The sequence below is a fragment of the Lipophrys pholis genome (genome assembly GCF_963383615.2).
Source record: "Lipophrys pholis genome assembly, chromosome: 3".
NCBI lineage: Eukaryota > Metazoa > Chordata > Actinopteri > Blenniiformes > Blenniidae > Lipophrys > Lipophrys pholis.
In genome coordinates this window covers 12,478,315-12,502,372 of record NC_137627.1, presented here as the reverse complement: position 1 = coordinate 12,502,372, position 24,058 = coordinate 12,478,315, and the positions used below count along the sequence as shown (strand labels likewise).

The 24,058-nt window shown below is 38.9% G+C and overlaps 1 protein-coding gene across 1 annotated transcript in view; it reads left to right on the top strand.

Moving 5' to 3' along the window:
* Window positions 1-24,058, top strand: part of si (sucrase-isomaltase) — a gene marked incomplete at its 5' end in the record, with an annotated part of 62,493 nt that overhangs the window by 28,788 nt on the left and 9,647 nt on the right. Inside the window, 24 exon segments of the mRNA XM_080460505.1 lie at window positions 1,043-1,099; window positions 3,632-3,756; window positions 3,928-4,016; window positions 4,300-4,349; window positions 4,888-5,079; window positions 6,786-6,935; window positions 7,042-7,248; window positions 7,440-7,594; window positions 8,414-8,582; window positions 10,190-10,286; window positions 10,935-11,047; window positions 11,329-11,454; window positions 13,097-13,225; window positions 13,340-13,456; window positions 13,581-13,643; window positions 13,755-13,871; window positions 13,954-14,044; window positions 14,153-14,291; window positions 14,440-14,573; window positions 15,560-15,594; window positions 16,173-16,289; window positions 22,172-22,320; window positions 23,073-23,157; window positions 23,290-23,346. Of these exon segments, the coding sequence (XP_080316631.1) occupies window positions 1,043-1,099; window positions 3,632-3,756; window positions 3,928-4,016; window positions 4,300-4,349; window positions 4,888-5,079; window positions 6,786-6,935; window positions 7,042-7,248; window positions 7,440-7,594; window positions 8,414-8,582; window positions 10,190-10,286; window positions 10,935-11,047; window positions 11,329-11,454; window positions 13,097-13,225; window positions 13,340-13,456; window positions 13,581-13,643; window positions 13,755-13,871; window positions 13,954-14,044; window positions 14,153-14,291; window positions 14,440-14,573; window positions 15,560-15,594; window positions 16,173-16,289; window positions 22,172-22,320; window positions 23,073-23,157; window positions 23,290-23,346 (2,763 nt within the window).

Genomic DNA, 24,058 nt, shown 5'->3' with positions numbered 1-24,058 from the left:
CATCCTACAGGCTGTGCAGCAGTTGTGACAGGTGATTTGCGTCAAACTATTAATGTTGCCCTAAAGGGGACATTAACTCATTTAATTTGGTTAACAGGCCACCATGTCAATAAGACTTTTTGATATTTTCTCTTTTGAGCAGTTAACATGAAGTTTTGGCCATTTTTTTCTCTTTTCAAATTCAAAATCTTCTCCTATTGGCTGCGGTTAATATTCTTGTTGTATTCCATCCTTAGTTTATGTTTCTAAGAGCAGACTTCAAAGGGCAACAAAATTGGACACTCTGTTGTAGAAAGGGAGATGTCGATGGCATCAGTGCATTTGACAGACGCCCTTGCCCTTCGCAGTTGACATCGTGCATTTTACCATTTGGTATTTTTTTTCAGAAGGGCCTGTAGTTTGCTCTTTCTTCCACTGTGTCCCCTGTGTTTATCTCCCTTCCCTGCTCTCTCTCTGTGTTCTGCACCGTCAGAGAGCAGGGAAGTGACAATGATATCAAAGGCTTGGCGCTCGCCTATTGATTGTCCCTGTCTGTCCACCACCTTAAGCCATCAAAAGCTGTCACCTATCAGTTGTTGCTTGATGCGGCTTTACTCATCTTTCTTTGCATCATAGCACTGTAGTCCGAAATGTCAAAAGGCCTTTGTGGAAACTTTATATTAGACTATAGTCAATTTTAAAATTGCTTTTCCCCATTGATTGAAGCATTTTATCTTCTTTTTTTCACCATCAAGTTGCAGTGATTTATAGCAGCAAATGCGACCCACACTTCCTTTGTGCTGTAACATTTCTCTTTCTCTCATGTTTGGCTTTGTGAGATTAAAGTGTCAGGATTGGTGCTGTGAGCTTTAGGATGCATTACAGCTGCAAACACAAATCAAACACAGGCATGCTTTCACATAAAACTACAAGCTGACACATTTTGGTGGCTACTCCACAAACCTGATGCATGCAAAGCTGAGGAGGAAGCAAAATCAAATCTGCACATCATAATTTAATGAGCAGAAAAATAAAGTAAATAATTTGTTCTTATGTGTTACAGGGTGTGGAACACGTGGATGCATATATACCAAATGCTGTGTGGTATGACTATGAGACGGTAAGGTGTAATTTTTACATTGTTTTTGCAAACATATCACCTGCTTCAAGAAAGTGCATCATACTAACTTGAAAAAATTAAATTAAATTAAATTAAATAAAATACAGTGGATGTGAAATCTGAAAATTATACCATAAGGTGCTTGGAGTAGCAATGGGTTACTGCAGAGCCGGAGCTCCATTAAAGCTGGCGGGGCAGCAACTGGGGGGCCCAGCTTTGAAGATGGGGGCTTTAATGATGTCAATGACTTCTCCCTGTAAACTGTTCATAGGCACACTGTTGTAATCAGCCTGCCAATTTATGCTGAATAACTCTATATAGATTACCAGGGCTATTTTCATTATTGGTAATAACTTGGATCATCAATGTACAAACCAAGCCAGGAAGTTTAAACGCATCACAGAGATATATATATAAATTATTCCATTTTACTTCAAAGAACCACGGGCCATTTTCCATGAAAGGTTGTATTAATTCAAGAAACATACGTTGCTTTTCATGGAAAGTCAAGAATTCAAGAAAGTTCATAAATGAGCCTAATATAATAATAATAATAATAATAATAATAATAATAATAATAATAATAATAATAATAAAAGAAATAAAAATAAAATGCTGTATTTTAATACACCATCTACTTCTTTTGTTATAATGCATCAAATTGTACAAGTGTACCTCATTATGAGTTTGCATGAGTGTACAGTAAATCAATGCAAATGTGCTTATCAGTTTGGTGTTACATTAGCCACAATAATTTCTATACTTCGTACATGTAATACATGAAAGCCTTTGCCTCCAGTCCTCTGTTTGGGACAGAGACTGCAGTGATAAGACAGATTGAGAGTGAGGACACAGATAGAGTGAAAGAGGGGACAAGAAGGGACTATCTCCCTGACAGAGAGATAAAAGAGGTGTTGAGTTCCTTTGGGACCTTATTTGGGCGTCACAGTGGCGATGTAAAGCGCCCACTGATCAGATGAATGATTAGATTGGCTGTCTTGCCGCCGGCCCCTTGTCCTGGTTGGTCTCCTGTGATTATCTGGGTAGGAGGATGGAAGTGTGGGAAGGGGGTATCGATGCAGTGAAAATGACCATGAAAAACAAGTTACAGAGAAAAGAAAAACCAGAAAAACAAAAGGTCGACAGTAAAAAAAAATAAATAAAAAATAGACAGGATGGGAGATAATGCAAAGATGTTAGAGTGAAGGTAAAGTTATGTGAAATGGAGAAGAAAAACTCAAAGACAAATGACACGATGAGAAGAAAAAAATGGGATGAAAATTACAGTAGGTGGAAAAGTTAAAAAAATTGAGAGATTTGCCTGCCTGGAACAAAAGAGGAGAAACGGCACAGCTAGACAAGACCTCCTTAAGGCAGACAATGAGGGGGTGATACGATCTGAAATTGCTTATAGACGCTCCACTAACTCCAGCCCACACACACACACACACACACACAGCCATACTGTAAGGCATAAAATGATGCACCCCACAATGGAAATGGGGGAAAAAAAATGGGATTAAAATAAAATAAATCACATCAGGAAGAAAAAAGATAGACGCAGACTGAGTAGCGATGGAGTGCAAGGAGTTTTAAACTGTATTAGGCTTGTCTGAAGTGTTAACCTTAGTGATTTGAAAATTAACTGTGGTCTGTCTGGAAAAGGAAAGACAATATGATATTGAAGAATGCGTTTGGAAATCCTCAATAAGTACCCAGCAGTACAGAACGGTTCCATAAAATCTTACTACAATGTTCAAATTTCAAAACACATTAAATAAATACAATTTACTGCAAATAAATCAGCTGAATCTCTTCAATTCATTTTGTAAGTATTTCTGCTTAATAATATCTCATTATGTTAAGAAAATGAAAAATATCTTCAAAAACATCTTCAAAAAAGACGAATGACGTTTTTTAATGTATATATTACAATGCTCTGCAAAATTTCAATATATTATACGGATTCAGGTACAATATCTATCTAAACCAGTCGGTGTGTATTGTTTGTGATAGTTGAAGTAATATTGAGTTATTTTTCTAACCAAGCATGATAAGGTACGAAAAGAAAAAAAAAAACAATTACAGGTAAGATGACCATTGGGGGACACGAATGTAATATTAGTCATCATTAAATAAAGCAGAATCTCCTTCACCTTCTGCGACAGTACATAAATAACAAGCAGGTGAACCACTGCCTTCTTACTTACTCCCATTATGTCAGATTAGGTTCTTCAAAAAATGCTGTTCATGTTTACATTTAACTTTCTTTAAATACATTCCCATGCAACATTACATTTACTATATATTATATCCCCATAAATATAGAAAAAATATTAATAATACAGATTCAAACTCAAGAAAATGCATCTCACAATTGAATTTCAAGGAGTGAGTTGTTGTTTTTTTTCTGCACATAGAGGCAGTTCTATTAAGCTTCCCCTAATCTTTAGGGGTGCTGTTACAACAGTCTTGACAACAAAGGGAAATGTAGGTGAGTGAATATAAACATCTTCTTGTCCCTCTGATCAGATGGAACGATTGACAGTGCGTGATAATACGTTCAGGATGCACCTACCAGCTGACAAGATGGGTTTACACATCCGAGGTGGTGCCATCCTCCCCACTCAGAGACCTGAAGTCACTACCACGTACAGGTGAACACATACCAGCAAAGCGACGTGCATCGTTGCATAGATCTTGTTATACGTAATTTATCTGCATTTGTTTGCATACATATGTTAAGTGGCAACATGATTCATTGACTTATAATTACCTTTGCATATGGTGTTTGTTTGGTGATGTGAGTGTTATGTTTATTCCCCCAGTCGACGTAACCCAATGGGTTTGATCGTTGCTCTTGATGACAATAACCAAGCAGCTGGGGAGCTCTTCTGGGATGACGGAGATTCCCGAGGTATGGCTGCGTTTGTCTTTTTTTCACATGTGCTAATGTTTTGGTGAATGTGAGAGTAACTTGATACTACCAGAGATAATATGTGTTTTTTTTTTTTTTTTAGCAATCATCAACAAAAAATGTTACTGAACCCAAAGACACAGGAGTAGAAATACTAAATAATTACAAGTCATTCCATATGAACAGGGGAGCCCAGTGACTGTACAGTGTGATTTGGCAGTGGTTGTGTTAAACCGCTGTGACAAACAGCATTATTATTAATTCCTTTTGGTTGTTGTTGCAGAAACCGTTGAAACAGGAAATCACCTCCTCTATAAATTCTCTGCCATCTATGTAAGTTTTCCTCACAAGGGATCACGCTGTCTATTCACATCCAGCCCACATCATTCTTCTGATCTCTACTCAGAGGTTCAAAGTTCAATACCACCAGACTCTCCCAGTCCGGATCACCAGGCATGATTGATCCATGCTGGGGCTGCTAAAGCTTTGCTGGATCAAGTACCACACGTAACTACTTTACACTGCACTGAGGATTGCCTTGCATGTTTAAAGTATGTGGTTGATGTTTCTTCCTGTACATTAGCAATACTCCGGGGTGGGAGGGCGTACAGATAGAAAATCTATCTTCACAGTTGTTTGACGGATCGAAAAGGGGGTTTGCAAAGTTAATACGCTCGTTGCATCACCAGTATATTTGATGTAAGGTATGACTGCAGCGCTGTCAAATAGACTTTTGATCTTTCCTTTTAAAATAGCGAGTGTGCATATTTTTGAACAAAATATATCTTGCAGTTCAAATTTAGGAGCTTATAAAACTTGACATAAGTAGCATTGATTGTAATGTCAAGATCGTATATCTGCTGTCTTGTAGGGAATACTGACCATAAAGGTGTCCCACAACGGATACAAGGACCCGAACAACCTTAAGTTTGAAGACATCACCGTCCTCGGGGTGCCTCATTCCCCCATATCTGTGACCGTGACTCATGTCAGCACGCGAAGTGGCAGAAACTCGACAACTGTATTGCCAAACAGCAACGTAACACACGATGGCGCAAAGGAGGTAAAACATTATTGTACACCAAAACATTTTTTTTGCAGCGCCGATTCATTATTGAATGCTTGATGAAATTACATCTACAAGGAGTAAAGTGTGAGCATGAAAGCCACACTGTAACAATAGTACATATTTCTTTCAGAACAAACTATATTATTCTAGAGCTGTGACAAAATTCATGTGACTGTATAAAAGCAGGCTATGGTTCTCTGTACCCTTTGTGAAAAACAATTCTGCAATCTTCATCTCATTGTATTTAAGACAGTTTAGTTTCATTTTATTTCATCAAATGACATCATTTTCTTGGAGATTAGTTGATAGTTAAACTGAGGGAGCGTTATCGGGGAAATCCAATGAAAGACAGCTGCAGGTGAAATGACTAACCACCACCTTCTGCCATTTGTTTCAACAACACCAAGAGTGAAACTATTATCATAGTCATAAGCAGAAAAACAAGATTCTAGGATCTGTGTCAAGCATCTGTGTCAAGGGGCACCATTAAGTGATACCACAGACATCAGCTTTAGTGTGCTTTGGTGTATGTGTGCCTGTACACACCTACTCATGTGTGACTGTCTTGTGGTGATCCTCAAAGTCCCTGTGGTCACACACACACAAGCACCCATTCATCAAGTGAATCCCAGTGGTAATTACTTCTCAGGGGCTAAAGGGTAAACGCGCCGTTAGGCTTACCCTCTGGCTAGTTGTATCCATCAGTTTTTGTCTGCCAAGTCTCGGCCTTAAATGTCGCTCAGCGCTGCTAAAGCTCATTAGTTCTTTGTCAACTTCAATAGAACTGAATGCATGATGCACCAATTTATTTCATTTCACTTTTTTTGATCTGACTGGATTAACCTTTTTTTTTTTTTTTTTTTTATTGTGATTTAAATATCATAAAGCCTTACTTTAATTAAGATTAATTTTTTATTTATTTATTTTTAATATACCCCAATCAGCCATAAAAAATATGACTACTGGTGTAATATTGTGGAGGTGCTCCATTTGGTTCCAAAGCAGCCCTTGCCCATCAAGGCATGAACTGTACTCCACCTCTGAAGACTTGATGTGGTAGCTGGCAGCAAAATGTTAGCAGCGGGTTCTTTTAAGTTGAATGAGTGGCAGGTGAGGCCCTCATGTGACAGTGTTTACCATTGAGCACTGCTACGCTATGACCCTGCTGATGGCTGGACCATCCGTGGATCATTTCTGACAGACACTGGCCATGCAGACCTGGAGACATCCATAACGTGCTGTAGTTTTGACGATGCTCTGCTTGGCCCCGTCGGACGAAAATGAATCCCTACGCTTCTCGTTTCGCTGATATGAACGCACGAACTTGAAGTTAATTTGCCCTCGTTATATACCACACACTAACGGTTGCCACTATAAAGAAATAATCAGTGTTCATTCCAACTGTCAGTTGTCACATTTTTCTGGTTGATCAGTGTATAAGCAGTGTGCCCCTGTATTGTACTTGCCCATCTTTCGTTTCTTCCTTCTTTTCATCTCTGCAGCCTTTCTGTTCTTTTTCTTTGAGTTCCTTCGCCCCTCATCTATTTACCTTTGCTTTGATTTCACTTCTTCACCAAAACGAAAAATTGACTGTTTGAGATCAAATAAATGTACTTACTAGATGGTGACCGCAGTGAAGGGGCCCCCCCCAGAAATTGTTTTGAGAATGACCCCTGTCCCGGGTTTCATCATGCACACAGGTTCTGTTCCTGCGTGGCCTCTCCTTGACTCTGGGAGAGACCTATCTGGTGGAGTGGGACACAGCGCCAGAGGAATATAATCGCTTTGACTGCCATCCAGAGGATGATGCAGATGAGACTAAGTGCAGGGCCAGAGGCTGCGAATGGAAGGTAAAGTATGGATTACTCAATGACGGCATGCAGCAAGTCATACAATTTTTTTTTTTTACATTGTAAAAATAACTTCTTCTTCTTTTTTTTTAAACTCCCTACTCAGCAAAGTGTCATTGAAGGTGCGCCATTCTGCTTCTATCCGAAAGACTATGGCTACAATGTTGCAGAAGTACGAGAAACTCTGACCGGCATGGCGGTTGATATCGTTCGGAACATGAAGTACAGGAGCAGTGGTCGTCCAGAATCACCAGACATCAATGTACTGCGTGTTGAAATTCAGTATCACAGCGCTGACATGTTGCAGTTCAAGGTGCGTAGGAGGAGAGTGGGGGGATTCTGGTAGTCATGCATTGATTTCTGTTTCTTCTATCTGAAAGCCTATCCCTTTGCTCTATTTAGGGTTTTTTTTTTTTGTTTTGTTTTGTTATTCCAAAGCACCCTCTCTGCATGCCTGCTTCACTGAAACACACACTCACACACTACCAATCGCTCTACATTTAGATCTGGGATCCAAACACCGATCGCTTCGAGGTACCAGTTGAACTGACGACCCCACCTGCCCCCGAGCCTGATGAGAACAAGAGGCTGTACAAGGTCACTGTTTCAGACAAGCCATTTGGCATCCAGGTCATAAGAAAAAGCACAGGAACCAAGATGTGAGTCATGCGTTTCGAGAACTGCTTTTTTTTCTTCCTGACTTGTCACCTTCTGGAGTTTCACATGTATTATTGTTTTGGGGGGGCATTATTCAAGTGGAGATTAATCATAAAAGTCATGAGTCTAAACTGTTAACTTGCAATTATGGTTAGATGGTTAGATATCAGTTTTCCAATGTCTTGTTATCTTTCTAATGTGCAGCCACATTGTACAAATGTGTCTCTCACTGAGGGGGCAAATTATTGATTTTTTTTTAAGAGCTCTCAAATATACCCTCCTACTCATTAAAGTAAACAAATATACATCTCATACCATATTTTATGAAAATTCCCTTCTGGGAAATGATTCACCAGGCAATTTTTGGGTGTATTGATGCTCTTATAAAAGAGTGAGACAAGGGATAGAAACACATTTCAAAAATTTCCAGGTAAGATTTTCGAACTCCACCGATTCAAATCATGTTGTATCGTTACCCAATCAGATATGCTAAGGAAAGTTTCCCCTATGCATCAGTCCCTTAAGACGATTTTGTCTTGTTCAGCAGTCATGGTTTTATTGCATGAAGAGTCTTTGGAGTCTATTCAAAGTACATCTCTAAGAAAGGGTGACATTACTTTGCATTTAAGCCTCTCATGTTTTTTTTTAAGGTGTCAGCTGAAGTTTTACTAATTAAAATTTATGAACTATGTTGAAGGGATGCGGAAAGTTCCGAAGGGTCATTATGCTTATTTGTGTCAAACATATTGTGAATAACTCCCTTTGACAATAATTCCCTCTTGTTTTTTTTGTTTTTTTTAATCCTCTGTCATTTCTCTTAGTTGGGACTCCTCCATGCCCGGTTTTACCTTTTCAGACATGTTCATCCAAGTGTCGACTAAACTGTCATCCGAGTTTGTCTACGGCTTTGGGGAGACTGAGCATCCCACGTATAAACACAATCTAAACTACCATACCTGGGGTATGTTTGCAAAGGATCAGCCTCCTGGTGTAAGTAAGCACACGCTCAGATGACATACATGTGAGGATGTACAAAAAATAAATATGTGCTCTTGCTATATATATATATATATATATATATATAGTTATTTCTCACTCCTGCTTTGTATGCATAGTTTACTTGATATGTCATCTCCCTGTAGCAATGAATGAGGTAATAATTTCCATTTTTCAAACCCTGACACCTATCAAAGTATAATTCATTGCCACAACAGTTTCCCCTCTTTTCTTTTGGCATGCCAATTTGATGCTTGTTAATGCATATGTAAGGCCCCCCCCGGACAAAAATGTTTTTAACATCTCACTCTGTGGAGACTGCAGAGGTGACTTGTAAACAACCTTCCTCCACAGTGTGTAACCTTGTCTTACTGCCATTGGTGTCACTCTGATGTGGGTCTGTTGATACTTTCACCCGTTATGAAATCCCATCATGTTTCGAGTCAAGGCCAGACAGGAAGAGGTTTCCACCTGTATCACCATTATCAAGCATAATTGTAGAGTTGTCAAGACAGCTCCGCAGGGTTCAGACAAATGCTATGGAGCCCCTCAGAGAGCAGGGGAAATGAAGAAGGGCGGGGGGAGCAACAAAATCCTCAAAAAATAAATAAATAAATAAATAAAATAGAAAAAGAAACAAATCAACGAGACAGGCTGACATGAACTCTGTATTTAGTCTTTAATAAAATATTCCATGTTACATAATTAGAGTGGGATCACAAACACCTAAAAATAGGAGATGACGGACTGCATATTCATAGCTTGCATACACAAAAAGGCTATGGCCAAATACTATAAAGCCTTTTACAAGGTTCTGAACTAAAGAACAGGTTTTAAAATTGCTTAAAATGCTTAATGCAGATGTGAATGATTTCCATCAGCATTAAGTGACACTTGCATTGTGATATTTCTAAGAAATGTCACAATGCAAGTGTCTGTTTCTACATTGTTGTTTCTGGCAACAAGTAACTAAAGATCAACAGATACGGAGCAGAAGAACACTGAATTCAACGTATCTGTAGTGAACAAGCCGTGACCTTTTTTTTTTTCCTCAAGTAAGGACTCCTGCAATATGCAGGAAAACTACAAGAACACATTCACTTAGTGAGCGAAGCACATATTTAAACAGAACTGACAGACAGAGGAAGACATAGTCCTCAGAGTCTTAGGATTACAGTTTAACAACTTCTTATGTAGCAGAAGTGCAGGAGGCTGATAGAGTGTGACGTGCCCATGAGTTTTCATTGCTGGATGGTGACATCTGAAAGTGGCAGATTTCCTGTCCCTTGCCACCTTTCTATCTGTTCCTCTTCGCCCAGTCTGTCGAGTCCCATCCTCATCCAAACGCTGAAGAGTAGGACCCTTCTCAGCACTTGCAAGGGGAAACACTCATCAATTTCACACTCATTCCCATAAGGAAGTAGATTGTTCCACATGCATAACTATAGAGAAACCACAGATAACCACTGCGTTTGCCTTTCCAGAACAACAAAACAGATTCAAAAAGGCAGGGTTATTATTGACAACAGATTTCCCGTGAACCCATGCTTTCACCAGCATCCTCTTACATTGCACTCCCCTTTCTTGTCCCTTTGTTACAGTACAAGATGAATTGCTATGGAGTTCATCCCTTCTACATGGGCCTTGAGACCACGGCTCATGCTCATGGTGTGCTCTTGCTAAATAGCAATGCCATGGGTAAGACGAAGGCGCAGACATTCAGACACTCCTTACTTGTGCAATAATCCTCATACATACCTAATTACACATGCAGAGAACATGTAGAATAGAATTTGAATGAAGGATAAATAATGATTTGAGCATATGCCTTTGAACAGGCTCACTTACGAGCCTGGGTTACTGGTCCCCATTTTTTATATTAGAAACTTAAGCCAAATTGCATGTTTTTTGATGTTGTAAAATCAACATGCATCACACACATCCTTACATCTCTTACCTTTAACGACAAAGTGATGGGCCCCTCGTGGATATTTCATCACTGGATTAAAAATTCTCTTTGTCATGAGTGATGTGGTATAAACTCACGTCATGATCTCTTTCATACAAGTATTCCAACCATATTTTTTTTTAAGTATGTACATCAAAGTATACCACTTTGTAAAACCTACATTCTGTTTTACTAATTCATTGTTCCAACAGTCTGACTTTTCTTGCTGCAGCTTGTCTGCTCAATAACTACTCAATTGTACAGTATGCACACACACGCACGCACACACACACACACACACACACACACACACACACACACACACACACACACACACACACACACACACACACACACACACACTCAGAAAATAAATGTCGTATTTGCTTCACATCCAGATGTGACTTTCCAACCCACTCCTGCTTTAACCTACCGGACTTTGGGAGGTATCCTGGATTTCTACATGGTTCTGGGACCTACCCCTGAGATGGTGGTGCAAGAGTACACTGCAGTAAGTCTTCTTGTACTTTGAGTTTGTTTGTGTGCGAGTCCGTGCCTGCATATGTGCGTGCGTGCCTTGCGTCTGGCCCTGGGCCGCTGTTGATGGACTACAGCAGCTGGGAGCTCCTCGCTTCATTGCTCTCTCTCATTTAGCCAATCTAAACACACATACACCCCCCCCAAACAATCAAACAAACACTTTATGGACGCTGTCCTGTTTTCCTGCAAAACAACTTTTTTTTTCCCTGTGTTGAATTGCAATGACTTCTGTGTTTGTTTTCTTCTTAACAGCTCATTGGGCGACCCGTTCTACCTGCCTATTGGTCCCTTGGGTTCCAGCTCTGCCGCTATGGTTATGCCAATGACACAGAAATCCAAAATCTTTACAATGACATGAGAGAAGCTGGCATACCCTATGTAAGTTATTTGGTGAAGTCTCTTGTTTTGTTCGATTTGGATTTTGAATTAGGACTTATTTAAATTCTTGTCCGATGGAAACAAGAACTTGAATGGAAAATTACAACAGCTTTTGAGGTCAGGTAACCAGAAGAACATCCATGTGTGTCACCACCGCTGCAGCTTTCATTGTCTTCAGCTCTGTCTGGTAGAAGTTAAAGGTACCTCTTTGGTCATTATAGCACATTGAGGCATACCATTTCATATAAGAAAATAGTGTAATTATTGCCATCCGGGGTATTTTGGTCAGTCCGTTGCTTCAGACAGGCTAAAACACAAATACTTTGCCCGGCTATGCTGAATCTACATTCTGTATAATGGACAATTGTTGCTTCAAAAGTTTGCCGTCTTACACAGACTGTTTGACACTAAAATAACGATCAAATTTAATGAATTGGTGAATATCAATTTTCTGTTAAACGCTGGTTAATCTTGGGCCACTCTCAGCATAGGGACGCTCAGTGAACAAAGCTTGATATATTGATCTTTTGATGCTGTGGTCACTTTTGGAATGATTTATTTTATAGCCTTTTATTCAACTAATCGGAAAGAGGCTTAAAGCGCTGTGGGCTGCCCCGTTTCAACGCAATCATTTTTGTCACAAGTTGATGCCCACTTCAGTCTCACACAATAGCTGCCTCAGTCAAAAGATACCAGCAAAGTCAAGCTAAAGTTTTGTACAAAGAAGCCTAAATGGGTCAATGCCCCATATTGCTTTTATTTTAAACGTTTACACCAGATTAAGTTAGCACAGCAAATTCTGTTGTTACTTGAAAAATAAACTTTTTCGCCAAAATTTTACGTAATAAAAGTCACAATTCTTATTGAGCCTTCTTAGTAGCTACTGTACCAATACATCAAATGCATAAGCCGACAAATATGCCATCCAGTTAGATTGCTGTATGTTTTCCTGCTTTTTGCCAAGACACTGATTTTATTCAGTCAAGATCCTCAGCATACAGAATCAATTTATTGCTCTCCTCTAAAGGCGAACTGAAAGCTCCTTCTATTCAATGTAGGTTATACGGTACAGTAAGATGCACTCAGTCAGATAGACAGAGCCAAATTCAACATAGTATCCCCATAATTTACAATATAATTACTGTATGTGCACAATGACGCTGTAAAATTGAATTAGATATAATCTGTTGGTATGGTGGAAGCGAAACAGATACATTGACTTCTTAGATTACAACGGACACATCCAGCGTAACCCAATCAAACATAACCTCTAATTCCATTTGACATTCAATCCACTTAAGTTTCACTGTCTTCAGACGTTTGAACATGATTTTCTTTGCTCTCGCAGTACAATAGAAATCCAGCTCCAGATTGTGGCTGAATAATGTCTATGAGAATCAAAACAAGACAGAGAATGAAATATTATTAAAAAAAAAGTATATATAACTATGAAACATGCTTTCAAAATTATGCAGAAAAAAAAAATTGGAATAATTTTTTATTTTTTTTTACCCAGCTCATGTGTTTTCATTATTAACATTGACAGTTTTTACCAGTCCTATCAACATTTTGAAATGTTATGTGACAAACCTAGAAGAAAATGTATCATAAGGTAATTCGAGCATTAATTGACATGTTGCAGGATGTGCAGTATGCAGACATTGACTACATGGAGCGTCAGCTGAACTTTGTCCTAAGCCCTGACTTCAAAGGACTGCCTGCCCTGGTTGACAGTATGCGAGAAGAAGGCATGAGGTTCATCTTTATCCTGGTAAGGACATTACATTGCACACGCTTGAAGATAGTCCCATCGTTTCTTATAAATGACTTCACACAAGCCACTCTCCACTCATGAATGCATACATTTCGTGGTCACTAATTCCAGGATCCAGCCATTTCAGGAAATGAGACCAGTTACTACCCTGCTTTTGAGCGAGGCAAAGAACAAGACGTCTTCATCAAATGGCCCAAAAACATCAGTGATGATATTGTGTGGGGAAAGGTAGGAGAAAAACGATTGTCATACTACAGACAGTCATATAACATTTTTGGTAAGAATATTAGATAAATTGCAAGAAAAACTAGTATATTTTGCAGGTGTATTAATTAGTGTTCTTAATCTTCAGGTTTGGCCTGATTACCCTAATATCGCTGTAAATGACTCTCTTGACTGGGATACCGCAGTGGAGGTAAAATATCTTCCAAATTGATCTCATTGAGAAAAGCCACAATTAATACTTCACCCAAAAAATACTGAACGCTTGCCATTTCATAATTTCATTCGAGTGTCCAACTTACAGCTCTTCAGGGCCCAGACCGCGTTTCCTGACTTTTTCCGCACAAGTACGGCAGCTTGGTGGCATCAAGAAATCCTGGATTTCTATACAAATACGACAAAGTTTGATGGCATTTGGATTGTGCGTATTCTGGATGAAGGCCTTGTTATACACATAAATAGAACCTCCTCTGTCAATACTGACATCTTATGTTCTTTTAAAGGACATGAATGAGCCTGCTAGTTTTGTCCATGGCACAGTTGGGGGTAAATGTCTTGGAAATCAACTCCTTGAGTTCCCTCCATACATGCCACGTAAGAGACCTCTTCTGTTGTTATTATACTGTTCAGACATGCTATAAATACACAGGGTAAGTCCCTGCAGTATAATATAAATTAAATGTTTATTTGTGCTCTCTGAAGCTTTGGAGTCCAAACACATGGGGTTAAAGCACAAGACTCTGTGCATGAACAGCGAGCAGATACTCAGTAATGGAAAAAGGGTCCTGCATTATGATGTCCACAACCTCTATGGGTGGTCCCATTCCAAGCCCACTTATGAGTAAGTACTCATGTATTTACTATATACATGTCACAACACGTGTTTATTTGTGGCGTTACATGTCTACATGACAATACATATATTGTACTTTTTATCACGACCATGAAGTGTCAGTAGTTTTCATCCATAATCTCTTCTTTTTGCACAGTGCCCTCTTGAAAGTGACGGGTAAAAGAGGCATAGTGGTGACCAGGTCCACTTACCCCTCCAGTGGAAAATGGGTTGGACATTGGCTTGGAGACAACGTTTCCGCCTGGGACCAGCTATACAAATCTATTATAGGTACATGGAGGCGTGTGTTTTAATGAAGTTTTTTTTATTTTTTTTTTATTGCTAATTGTTGTCAGCACTTCGTAGTAATCTGACTGTATGAAGGGCTTATATGTTTAGAGAAAATTGTATGATCCCGTATACACAAGCAACAGAGACCAGAAATAATACATTTTATAGCAGAGGTCACTAACAGATGCAGTGTAGTCAGTGTCTCATTTGGACCCAGACCTACATCCAAAACAATGATATAATCTAAAACTGGATAGATAGTTTTTTTGTAACTGTTCCACATTTTCTATTTTTTACAGTAGTGCCCTAGTAGCTTTGGAAAGATTGACTGATCACATGCAGATTAGACATCCCACTCTTTCAATCTGTGCACTTCAGGTAGTAAACTATAGTGAACACAAATGACAAGTCACAGGTAGGCTATATATGAAAATACATTAAAAAGAGAAACATATGGCGATACACAGAGAGGAAACAATAGTAGATATGGACAACTGAGAAGGAGAAAGTTGAGAAGTACAAATTGACAGTGAAAACAGAGCATGTAATTCAGAAGAAACTACCTCATATTTAGTCATACTTGTAAATTAATGTGTCATTTGTTTGAAAACCATCATGCTCAACAAAGGTACAGATGTGAGACACTATTATGAGAGCAATCATGAAAATTGCCTTTCAAATTTAAAGTTAAGTCACAGAAAGTAGGTGGTCTCAGACCTTAATGTAACCATTGCACCTGGATCCTGAGCCACGCATTCACTGCACGGCATGGTGTGCCCATCAAGATAAAACTGCAGGTCTTCTTTCGTTTACCTTATTGATGAGCTGATTGAAAACTTCAGCAAACGCTTCAACAGTGAACTCTTCAGCTTTGGACTGCTGTATTAACAAAATGTTTTTCTTTTATTGAAACGCAGTGGGATATAAAAAAAGATTATATGTTTTATAGTATCCCATTGGGATTTGTTTTGTTTGTTTTTTTCCAGGTATGATGGAGTTCAGTCTGTTTGGAATCCCTTACGTAAGTATCATCTTCCCATCTTAACTTTGACAAGATGTAGAGGCATTGATATGACCTTGTCCTTTCTAAACAGATTATAGCTGCTTGAGTGATGTTATTTTATTTGCTTCACCCTCTGATCAAAAGGACATCGTGAGATATGATATGAAGCATGTCGTTACAAGAATCAGCCCAACCAAGCTGCTTTGTGCTGTTCTGTCATAGCCGATACAAATCTGTCAGTGATTGAGCAGTTTCAAGTCAGAATTAGATTTATATTGTCGTCTAAAGTTTTTCTGTCTTTACTGGCCTGCAACTCTTTAGTCTTGGCATTCATCTGAGTCCGCTCCTTTCTATGTATATTCTCATGTAGTCTATTCTCATTGTTTCTAATAACAACCACAATCTGAGACCATATTAATCTTTGCATATAAACTATTTTCACCCCCTCAATGACATGATGCTAAATACTCAAGTGACCCTTTCTCCTGTGGGTGAAAGGTCTTTTTCTTAATCACATTCCTTGATTACCATGCACATCCCTTTTCTTTTGACACAGAAATTTACACTCAAAATCTTGGGCTGCCGCTCTCTTTCAGACCGGGGCAGACATATGTGGGTTCTTCAATTCAGCCGAGCGTGAGATGTGTCTTCGCTGGATGCAGCTGGGTGCCTTCTATCCATACTCTCGCAACCACAATGGCCTCAACAACCCGGTAAGTGAACTGAGAAACTGTACTTAGGCATTGCACTTCCAAATGAGCGTCCCATTTCTTACTTGTGTTTTTTGTTGGGTGGACCCATAAAGCTTACCACAGCTACTTTTTCTTCACTTAAGCCATCTTGACTTGAATTGAAAATCACTATCGAACAGATGTCTTCATTTTTGCACAAATGGACGTTAAATTTTATGGCTGTTTGACAACATGGGTGAATGCTGCTTTTTTATTCTTTTAGCTCCAGTGATTCCTTTTTTTCCAGCAGAATTTCCAGCTTGCAGTACAGCTGCGTGAGGAGATAATGCAACACCGAAAGCTCTCTGAACATTTCTACTTTTTGTTCTTAGAAGAATATTGCACAAACTACCAAGACTTCAGGCTGCACACTTAAGATGCTTCATAAAATGTCATATCAGAATAAAACCCAAAACATTTGCTACCCATAAAAAAACTTTTATGTTTAAACATTTTCATTTTTTGAAGACACTAAGGCCCATGTACACAACACTGTTTCAAGTGAAAATGGATGGTTTTTGCATTTTTGTTTCAGAAAAGTTTCACATTTACACAGCAACGTTTTGAAAACAATGTAGTTTGTATATAGAGCCACAGGTGGGTGCTGGTGTTTGGTTTTGTAATGAAACCACACACCCGCATGCACCCAGAGAACAGTACGCTATAACTATGAACAATGGCGAGTACGTGAACATTCGCATGGGTAGACAACAAAGTTGGATCGTTATTACGGTGACTTAACTATAGAACTACAAAGTCTCAGGGGAATATGGGCTGGGAGTCATGCTACCCTCGCCAGCCACCATTGTTGTTATTCTCCATCTACACAAACATGAGCAGAAGAACTATATATTACAGCCGTGGTGCTGATGTGCAGTGGCAGTGTTTCAGAAAAGCTGACATTTTTCCTGTTTAAACAGGGACAGAGTTGGAGGATTTTCTTAAAGTTCCACCTTGAGAACGGTTTTCAATGGTTGCAAACATTGTTGTTATGTAAATGGTCCTTCAAAATGCAATTGAAGTTTTCTGTTTTCACTTGAAAACATTGTGGTATAAATGGAAACTTAACATTCACCTTTTTATCCCTACCCTCTTGCTGCTGACATGATTTGACAAAGGCACTTCTCATGACCATTTGGGCTATTTGGAACATTCAAAACCTCCCAGAAACCGCTGATGACTAGCACTCTCTGTCTTGATTCCCAACAAGAGTTAAGTGTATGTTACACGTGTGAAATACAAGCTTCTCTGTATCATCAACCAGACACAAAACCATTACCAAACTGCCAGATATTGAAAGTAGACATAATCTTGGAAAATGGGACCGAAGCACTTATATAAGGATTATTTGGGGGGAAATCAGAATAAATTCCAGGAATTTCACACAATTACACATAGTAGTTTCACACAAAATAGTCATAAAAGGAATAAATGTTTCATCATGTTGTCTGGCAAAGTAAAAAAAACAAATTCAATAACTTGCTTTAGTCCTTTCTCTGTAGTCCCGTCTTTATTGAGTCTGTTTGCTCACGCAAAAATAAAAGTGATTAATGTGGATTAAAAAGGTATTATATTTAATCATAATTAAAAAAATAAAAAAATAAAAAAATAAATATATATATATATATATATATATATATATATATATATATATATAAAAATTTACCCCCCTTCCTTTCTATTCATCTCTCTATTAATCTGCCTCTGACATATGTGCACACCCTCACAAACCCACAAAAAGATAGACCTGTTCAATGGTGTAGTGTCGGTGGCATTCATTCTCGCAGTGACCTTTAAGAGCGTTGGAACACATCTGAGAAATCCAATAACGCCCGTCCGGAGATCGATCCCACCAGGTGAAATTTCTTTGCACTGGAGTCTGCAAAATTAGACAGGACACAGTGGTGTGTGTGTGTGTGTGTGTGTGTGTGTGTGTGTGTGTGTGTGTGTGTGTGTGTGTGTGTGTGTGTGTGTGTGTGTGTGTGTGTGTGTGTGTGTGTGTGTGTGTGTGTGTGTGTGTGTGTGTGTGTGTGTGTGTGTGTGTGTGTGTGTGTGTCACTGCCTGTGCTTTTTACCGACATGGAGTGGGGTTATAATTGAATTTTCAAGGTGATTTGGGCACCACTGTGCAGTACCTAACCTCCACTCCACACATAGGTACACCCTGTGATTCTGATCATTTAATAATGGCTTGCAAATCGGTGTTTAAAACGTGTCAGAAAAAAAAAAAAAAAAAAAATAGCACACACACATACAGACTGCGGGAGAGAGAAGTGCAAAATGGCAGTTTAAGTGGAGTTGGTAAATGCCGGAAACCAAAAGGGACAGAAAGCATTGTGCGTACAGTGCTGGTGTTTCAACCATGCAAGAAATAAAGAACAAAGTGGTTGACGAGAACAATATTGACAAGTAAACACAGATAAAGGAGATGGGAAGGGCAGGATAAGTTCATAGACTTCAGACAGAAAAAGACGCAATAAAAATGAAAGAGGAACTTGGCAAAGAAATAAAACAAGATGGGATTTTTAGTGCTGTTAAATAGTGGTGACACAAGGTTGTAGGAAGTATGTGAGAGGTGGGGGGGGAGAACTAAATAAACAGTTTACCAACTTTGAAACGTATGTATTTCAGTCAAAACGGGGAAGAAAAGGTGTTCAGTGAGAGGACAAAGTACACAGACTGGTATTGGGAGACAGCAGAAAAAAACCCAAGGTCAGATGCATTCTTTACAGTAAAAACTATATTTTTTGTCTCCAGTCAGCCATTTAAAATACTCGATCCTTAGACAGTTAGGGACTGTAACCTCCAGTCTGCCTAACAAGGCATTTGACAACAAAGTATTACCACCACCACCGTCCGACTGGAGGATACGCAAGGTCACAGACGCTGGCGAGAGAAAGAGGGGAGAGTTTTCGCAGAGTCATTCCCAGAGCTCTGTCACGCCTTGTGTCTCTTTGCCCACAGACAACTTTCAGTGTTGACCCCGAGATGATTTCTCTACACTGGCAATATACTGCGATGTCCATAGTCATATCGGAACAAAAATTAATTAAAGTTAGATATATTTTTCCACCGGGCCTTGTTCCACCAGTGCAGTTATATTGGAGTCATGTATATTGTAATTCACCCAAAGGGACATATCATTGTTCATCCAAATATATTTTCTTTCTGATGCGAGCTCTGAAATGCAAAACAGAAATGCAAAGGTTTATTAGATGAGGGTGAGGGAGTAGATTTCAGACGGATAAATGAAGATAAGGAGAGGAGGGAAAAAATGAGAGGGACTGATGCACCCAGATAACCTTTTTTTTTTCTTTTTTTTTTTTTCGTTCAAGTTGCGTGTGTAAGTATAAGAGCACACACACACACATACATCTATCTGCACACCAGCGAGTGTCACAAGCACTTTTTGCCACAATAATTGCAGCCATAAATTAGATGAATTCATGAGATGGATTCTCTGTCTGCTCCTCACTTTTGTCCCATCTCTTTATCAATCCCTCTTCTAGGCTTTTTTTTTTCACACACAGATGAAAAGTCTACCTTAAGGGCTCAACAGTGGTGTAATGCTCAGGTCCGGATTTGTGCAGCTGAGTGTTACAAAGGGAATCCAGAGAAACCGATTTCAGATTAAAACATGTCTTACTTCAACAAAATAAGAATTGCTATGAGATAGTGTTTGGATTATCCAACATCATAATGTCAGAGAATGGAAACACAAACATTATTAAGTTATGTGTAGTCTTTTCAACCACGTTTGACAACATCAGGTAGAAAAGGAACATCAAAAAAAATCTCCCTTTACTTTGAAACCAAATAGCTTGGATGAATACATTTTACCTGGGAATCCAAAATATGAGGCTAGTATGCAACAATACCACAGTACTGACGTGGGTTTTCCCCCAGTTCTCCACCCAGATTTAACTATATATCAAATCCATTATCGTCAAACAAATTTCCACAAGTTAAGCAACACCGAGCTTTTCCAATTGAGTGGGATATAAAATGTATGCCAACCATGAATATGCCCACACATGTTCATCTTTGGTATTATTGTATTGACCTGTATTTGGCATTACCCTAATACAATTCCAAACTTGAATGGGGTGACGGGAAGGAGGTGACCGACGTTGGAGGATGACAACTAGATTATACAAATAAAATGTACAACAAACAAATGGATATATGTGTTAAATACACAAGAAGAATATAATCAAGTGACATAGAAATCACAGCCCAGATGGAGAGGAATAAGATGAGAAAAAAAAATTACAATTAAAAATAAGAAACATGAACTTATCCTGACTCATAAGGAGTTTACACTTTAGACCATTAAAATGGGACCTGAATTCACCGCATTCAAACCTAAAGCAATATGTATCTTCAGGTATAACAAAAAAGATTGAAAAATTAAATTAAATGAAAAAAAAAATACAAGTTCAGTACTATCCGTATGAATGCTTGACAGCAAAGCTCGGGGTACTCAACTGCTGTTTTAATCTCAAAACTACAATCTGAAAAAGACTATTTCAACGGCGTACCGTGCTTCTTCTTCTAGTCCCATTTACCTAGTGAGGTGGCCTGTACACACAGTACACACACGGTACAATAATCACCTTCCAGTGAACACATTTGAATATATGGCATGAGAGTGCACAAAAAAAGGCAAGGCAGGTGGACTTTGCCACTTTGCAGATAATTATAATCTTGGAAATTTCCTTTGGAAATTAGATGATAATCAAATAAACTCCTCGGGTCCAAAGATAATGGAAATGCTCTCTATTCAATCATGTGCGTTAAGTAAGGCCAAAGCTGAACAACCACTGAGGCACAGTTAATAATTGCTTTTAAACATGACCTATCTAAACCTCAGCAGGATGCCATTTTAGTGATCTCTGTGATTTCTTTTAATAACGTCCAAACATCTTGTCCTCTTTTCTGTGGCCTTGTCTTGTAAAGAGCCGTGGTAGCTAATTAAAATGAGGTAAATATTATTACAGGGCTCAGCATAATAGTTTGGTTTATTAGTGGAAACCCCTTCAGGCCATTTTATTGTTCAACGTGGCAAACGCAAACTCATTCCTTTACAGAAAAAAAAAAAAATCGAAAAAAAAAAAAAAAAAATCAAGACATTCATACTTTTTACGTTACCTGTAACATGTTCTGTGCATTCGTCTATGTTCTTAACTGAAATGACCAGCATCTCAGCCTTTAGCAAGACGTCTCATGCAATACGAATATAGTCAGACGCTGAGTGAAGTAGTGAAAGCGGAGGTCAAGTTAACCAATTATTTTCTGTGACAAATCTTGTTGGCACTGATAGAAACAGAGTCAAAGTGTAAGGAAAAAAAACAACTCCATGGTTCCCTTTACCTGACTGAATATTGGATTTTCTGCAACACTGCTATGTCTTTGGGTCAGAGTTCACTTCTTTGTGAAAAAAGGTTGAGCCCTGAGATCCGGAGACGAGGGGGAGACCACCTGCAGTGGGCTGAAGAGAGCACATGAACCCGTCCAGCCATTGTCACACGGCATTGTTGTGCATTTGTCAAATCAAACAAAGTTAGAGCTCGACTCTAGACTCTTCTTTTGGGACAATAAAGTAAAACTACGAGGCAACAGCAAAAGAATTAACCAAACAATACAATGTTAGAGGTAAATATTAGTGCATCTGTTCTCATGTTGTAACTAATCCAATGTTGTTTCTTCTGTTCTGTGAAAATACCAGCTCTGGTGAAATTGTTGGTTCTGCTAATGGGACTTAGCCCAATTCTTTTTTAAATATATTAGGTGTATTGCTTTTGTAACTTTTTCTGTGTCTGTGATTAAACATAACTTTTCGCTCCATTTTTGTTTTCTGGCAGAGACAAGATCCTGCTGCTTGGGGTGAGGAATTCGCCAACATTTCCCGCGATGTCTTGAACATCCGTTACACCCTCCTGCCTTACATGTACACACTGATGTTTGAGGCTCATACTAAAGGAAGCACAGTGATCCGGCCAGTCCTGCATGAGTAAGCGCAACACAACAAGTAGTCACACAACGCATTCATTTATTTATGAGTGGGCTGATGTTGTTATTTTGATCACAGTAAAGGTACCTTGATTTTATCCAAACACATTTTATAGTTTCTGAATTGAAACGTTATTTGGGTAAGCTTTGACATATTTTTTTTTTAACTACTGGGCTCTGTTTAAATACCAAAATACATTTTCCAACCAGTTAAATCATGTTTCTTTATTAGCTACAGGTGGTAAGTTGCATCCAATATTAAAAACAAATCTGTTTTATTTTCATTTGCATACATCTTGCAGCAAGGTGAAGTCGGCTAAATAGGGGAATTTGCTCATGTGAGCCACTTGACAGGGTGAGAAAATGAGACGCGTCTTCCCTGACACAACAGCTGCCGTTAAAAAGCCCGTGAGCAAGGCACTTTAATTCCGGTGAAACGGAGTAGAAGACAACTGTATATGGCAGTGGCTGCAGCTCCCAGATGTGAATATGTGAAATTATATGGAAACATTTTTCTCTCTCTTTTTTTTTTTTTTTTTCATTTTAAGAGACTCTTATGAAGTCACAGATGGTATTTAAGGAGCTGGCAGGGTGAGCCTGGCTAGGTTATTTGGCTTGCATCTTCAAGCCATTGACTTCTGAATGAGCCTTTGAACAGTCATCTGGGCTTGGGACGCATGAGCAAGTGTTGGTAACGTTTCTGTTTTTTTTCCTTCAGTCAGGCTTAATGACGTCTTTGTGTGTACGTCACAGGTTCGTGAATGACAGGGCTACATGGGATATACACAAGCAGTTCCTCTGGGGACCCGCTCTACTTATCAGCCCGGCCTTGGACAAGGTAAATGAAGACAAGCAAAGCACACCTGCATTACTCTTCTTTCATCCTCTAAAAATGTGCATAACCTTTATGAATGTTTCTAGGTTTTTTTGTTAAATTCATCATTTTCTTTATTGATTATCTCACCAATAGGGAGTCACAATTGTGGATGCTTATGTTCCTAATGCACGCTGGTACGACTACTATACGGTAAGTCTCGGTCCACAGCACTTTTAACAATTAACAATCCGTCCATCCACCTTCAAAACCACTTCGTAGGAGCTATTAACAATAAAATATGAAAATTCATTATATTTAACCAAACGTTTATTCATTTTGGATTAACTATTGTCTTTCAAGCACACTTTGAAAAGCCATGTTCTAATTTATTCGACCCATATTACAAGTCAAAATGAGTCTAAATAGTTGGACACCTTGTGCATCAATACAATAGTCAACACTGACGAATAATTAGCATTGTCTCCTGGAAAAAAGCAAAATCCCTGCCCAAAGTGGAAAAAAAGAAAGGATCAGTGTCATTGACTTGCTTTATGTGTAAAAAATGTAAGATATAAACTAACCCCATCAAGGGAGCCACACTTTACCATGTTTGCAACAACAGCAGAATTTACAATCTCAACAAGTGAAACGCACTATTTGACAACATCATGAAGAAGCTGAACCTGGGAGACTATGCCATAAGAAGGAAAACAAACTTGCTTGGTCTGTTTCTGGCAAAGGGACTTCCCATCTGTTGGTGTTATAAATCTGAACGGAGACAAAGAAAAAAAAAAAGAAAAAATGTGAAATAACAGTTCAATCCCGAGCATAAGAATTTGCGGGAAGAGTGGTTATCTCCATTTAAGTTCAGCTCACGAGGTGCAAGCTGCTACAGCAGGAGCCATGAACAAAGAAGAAAATA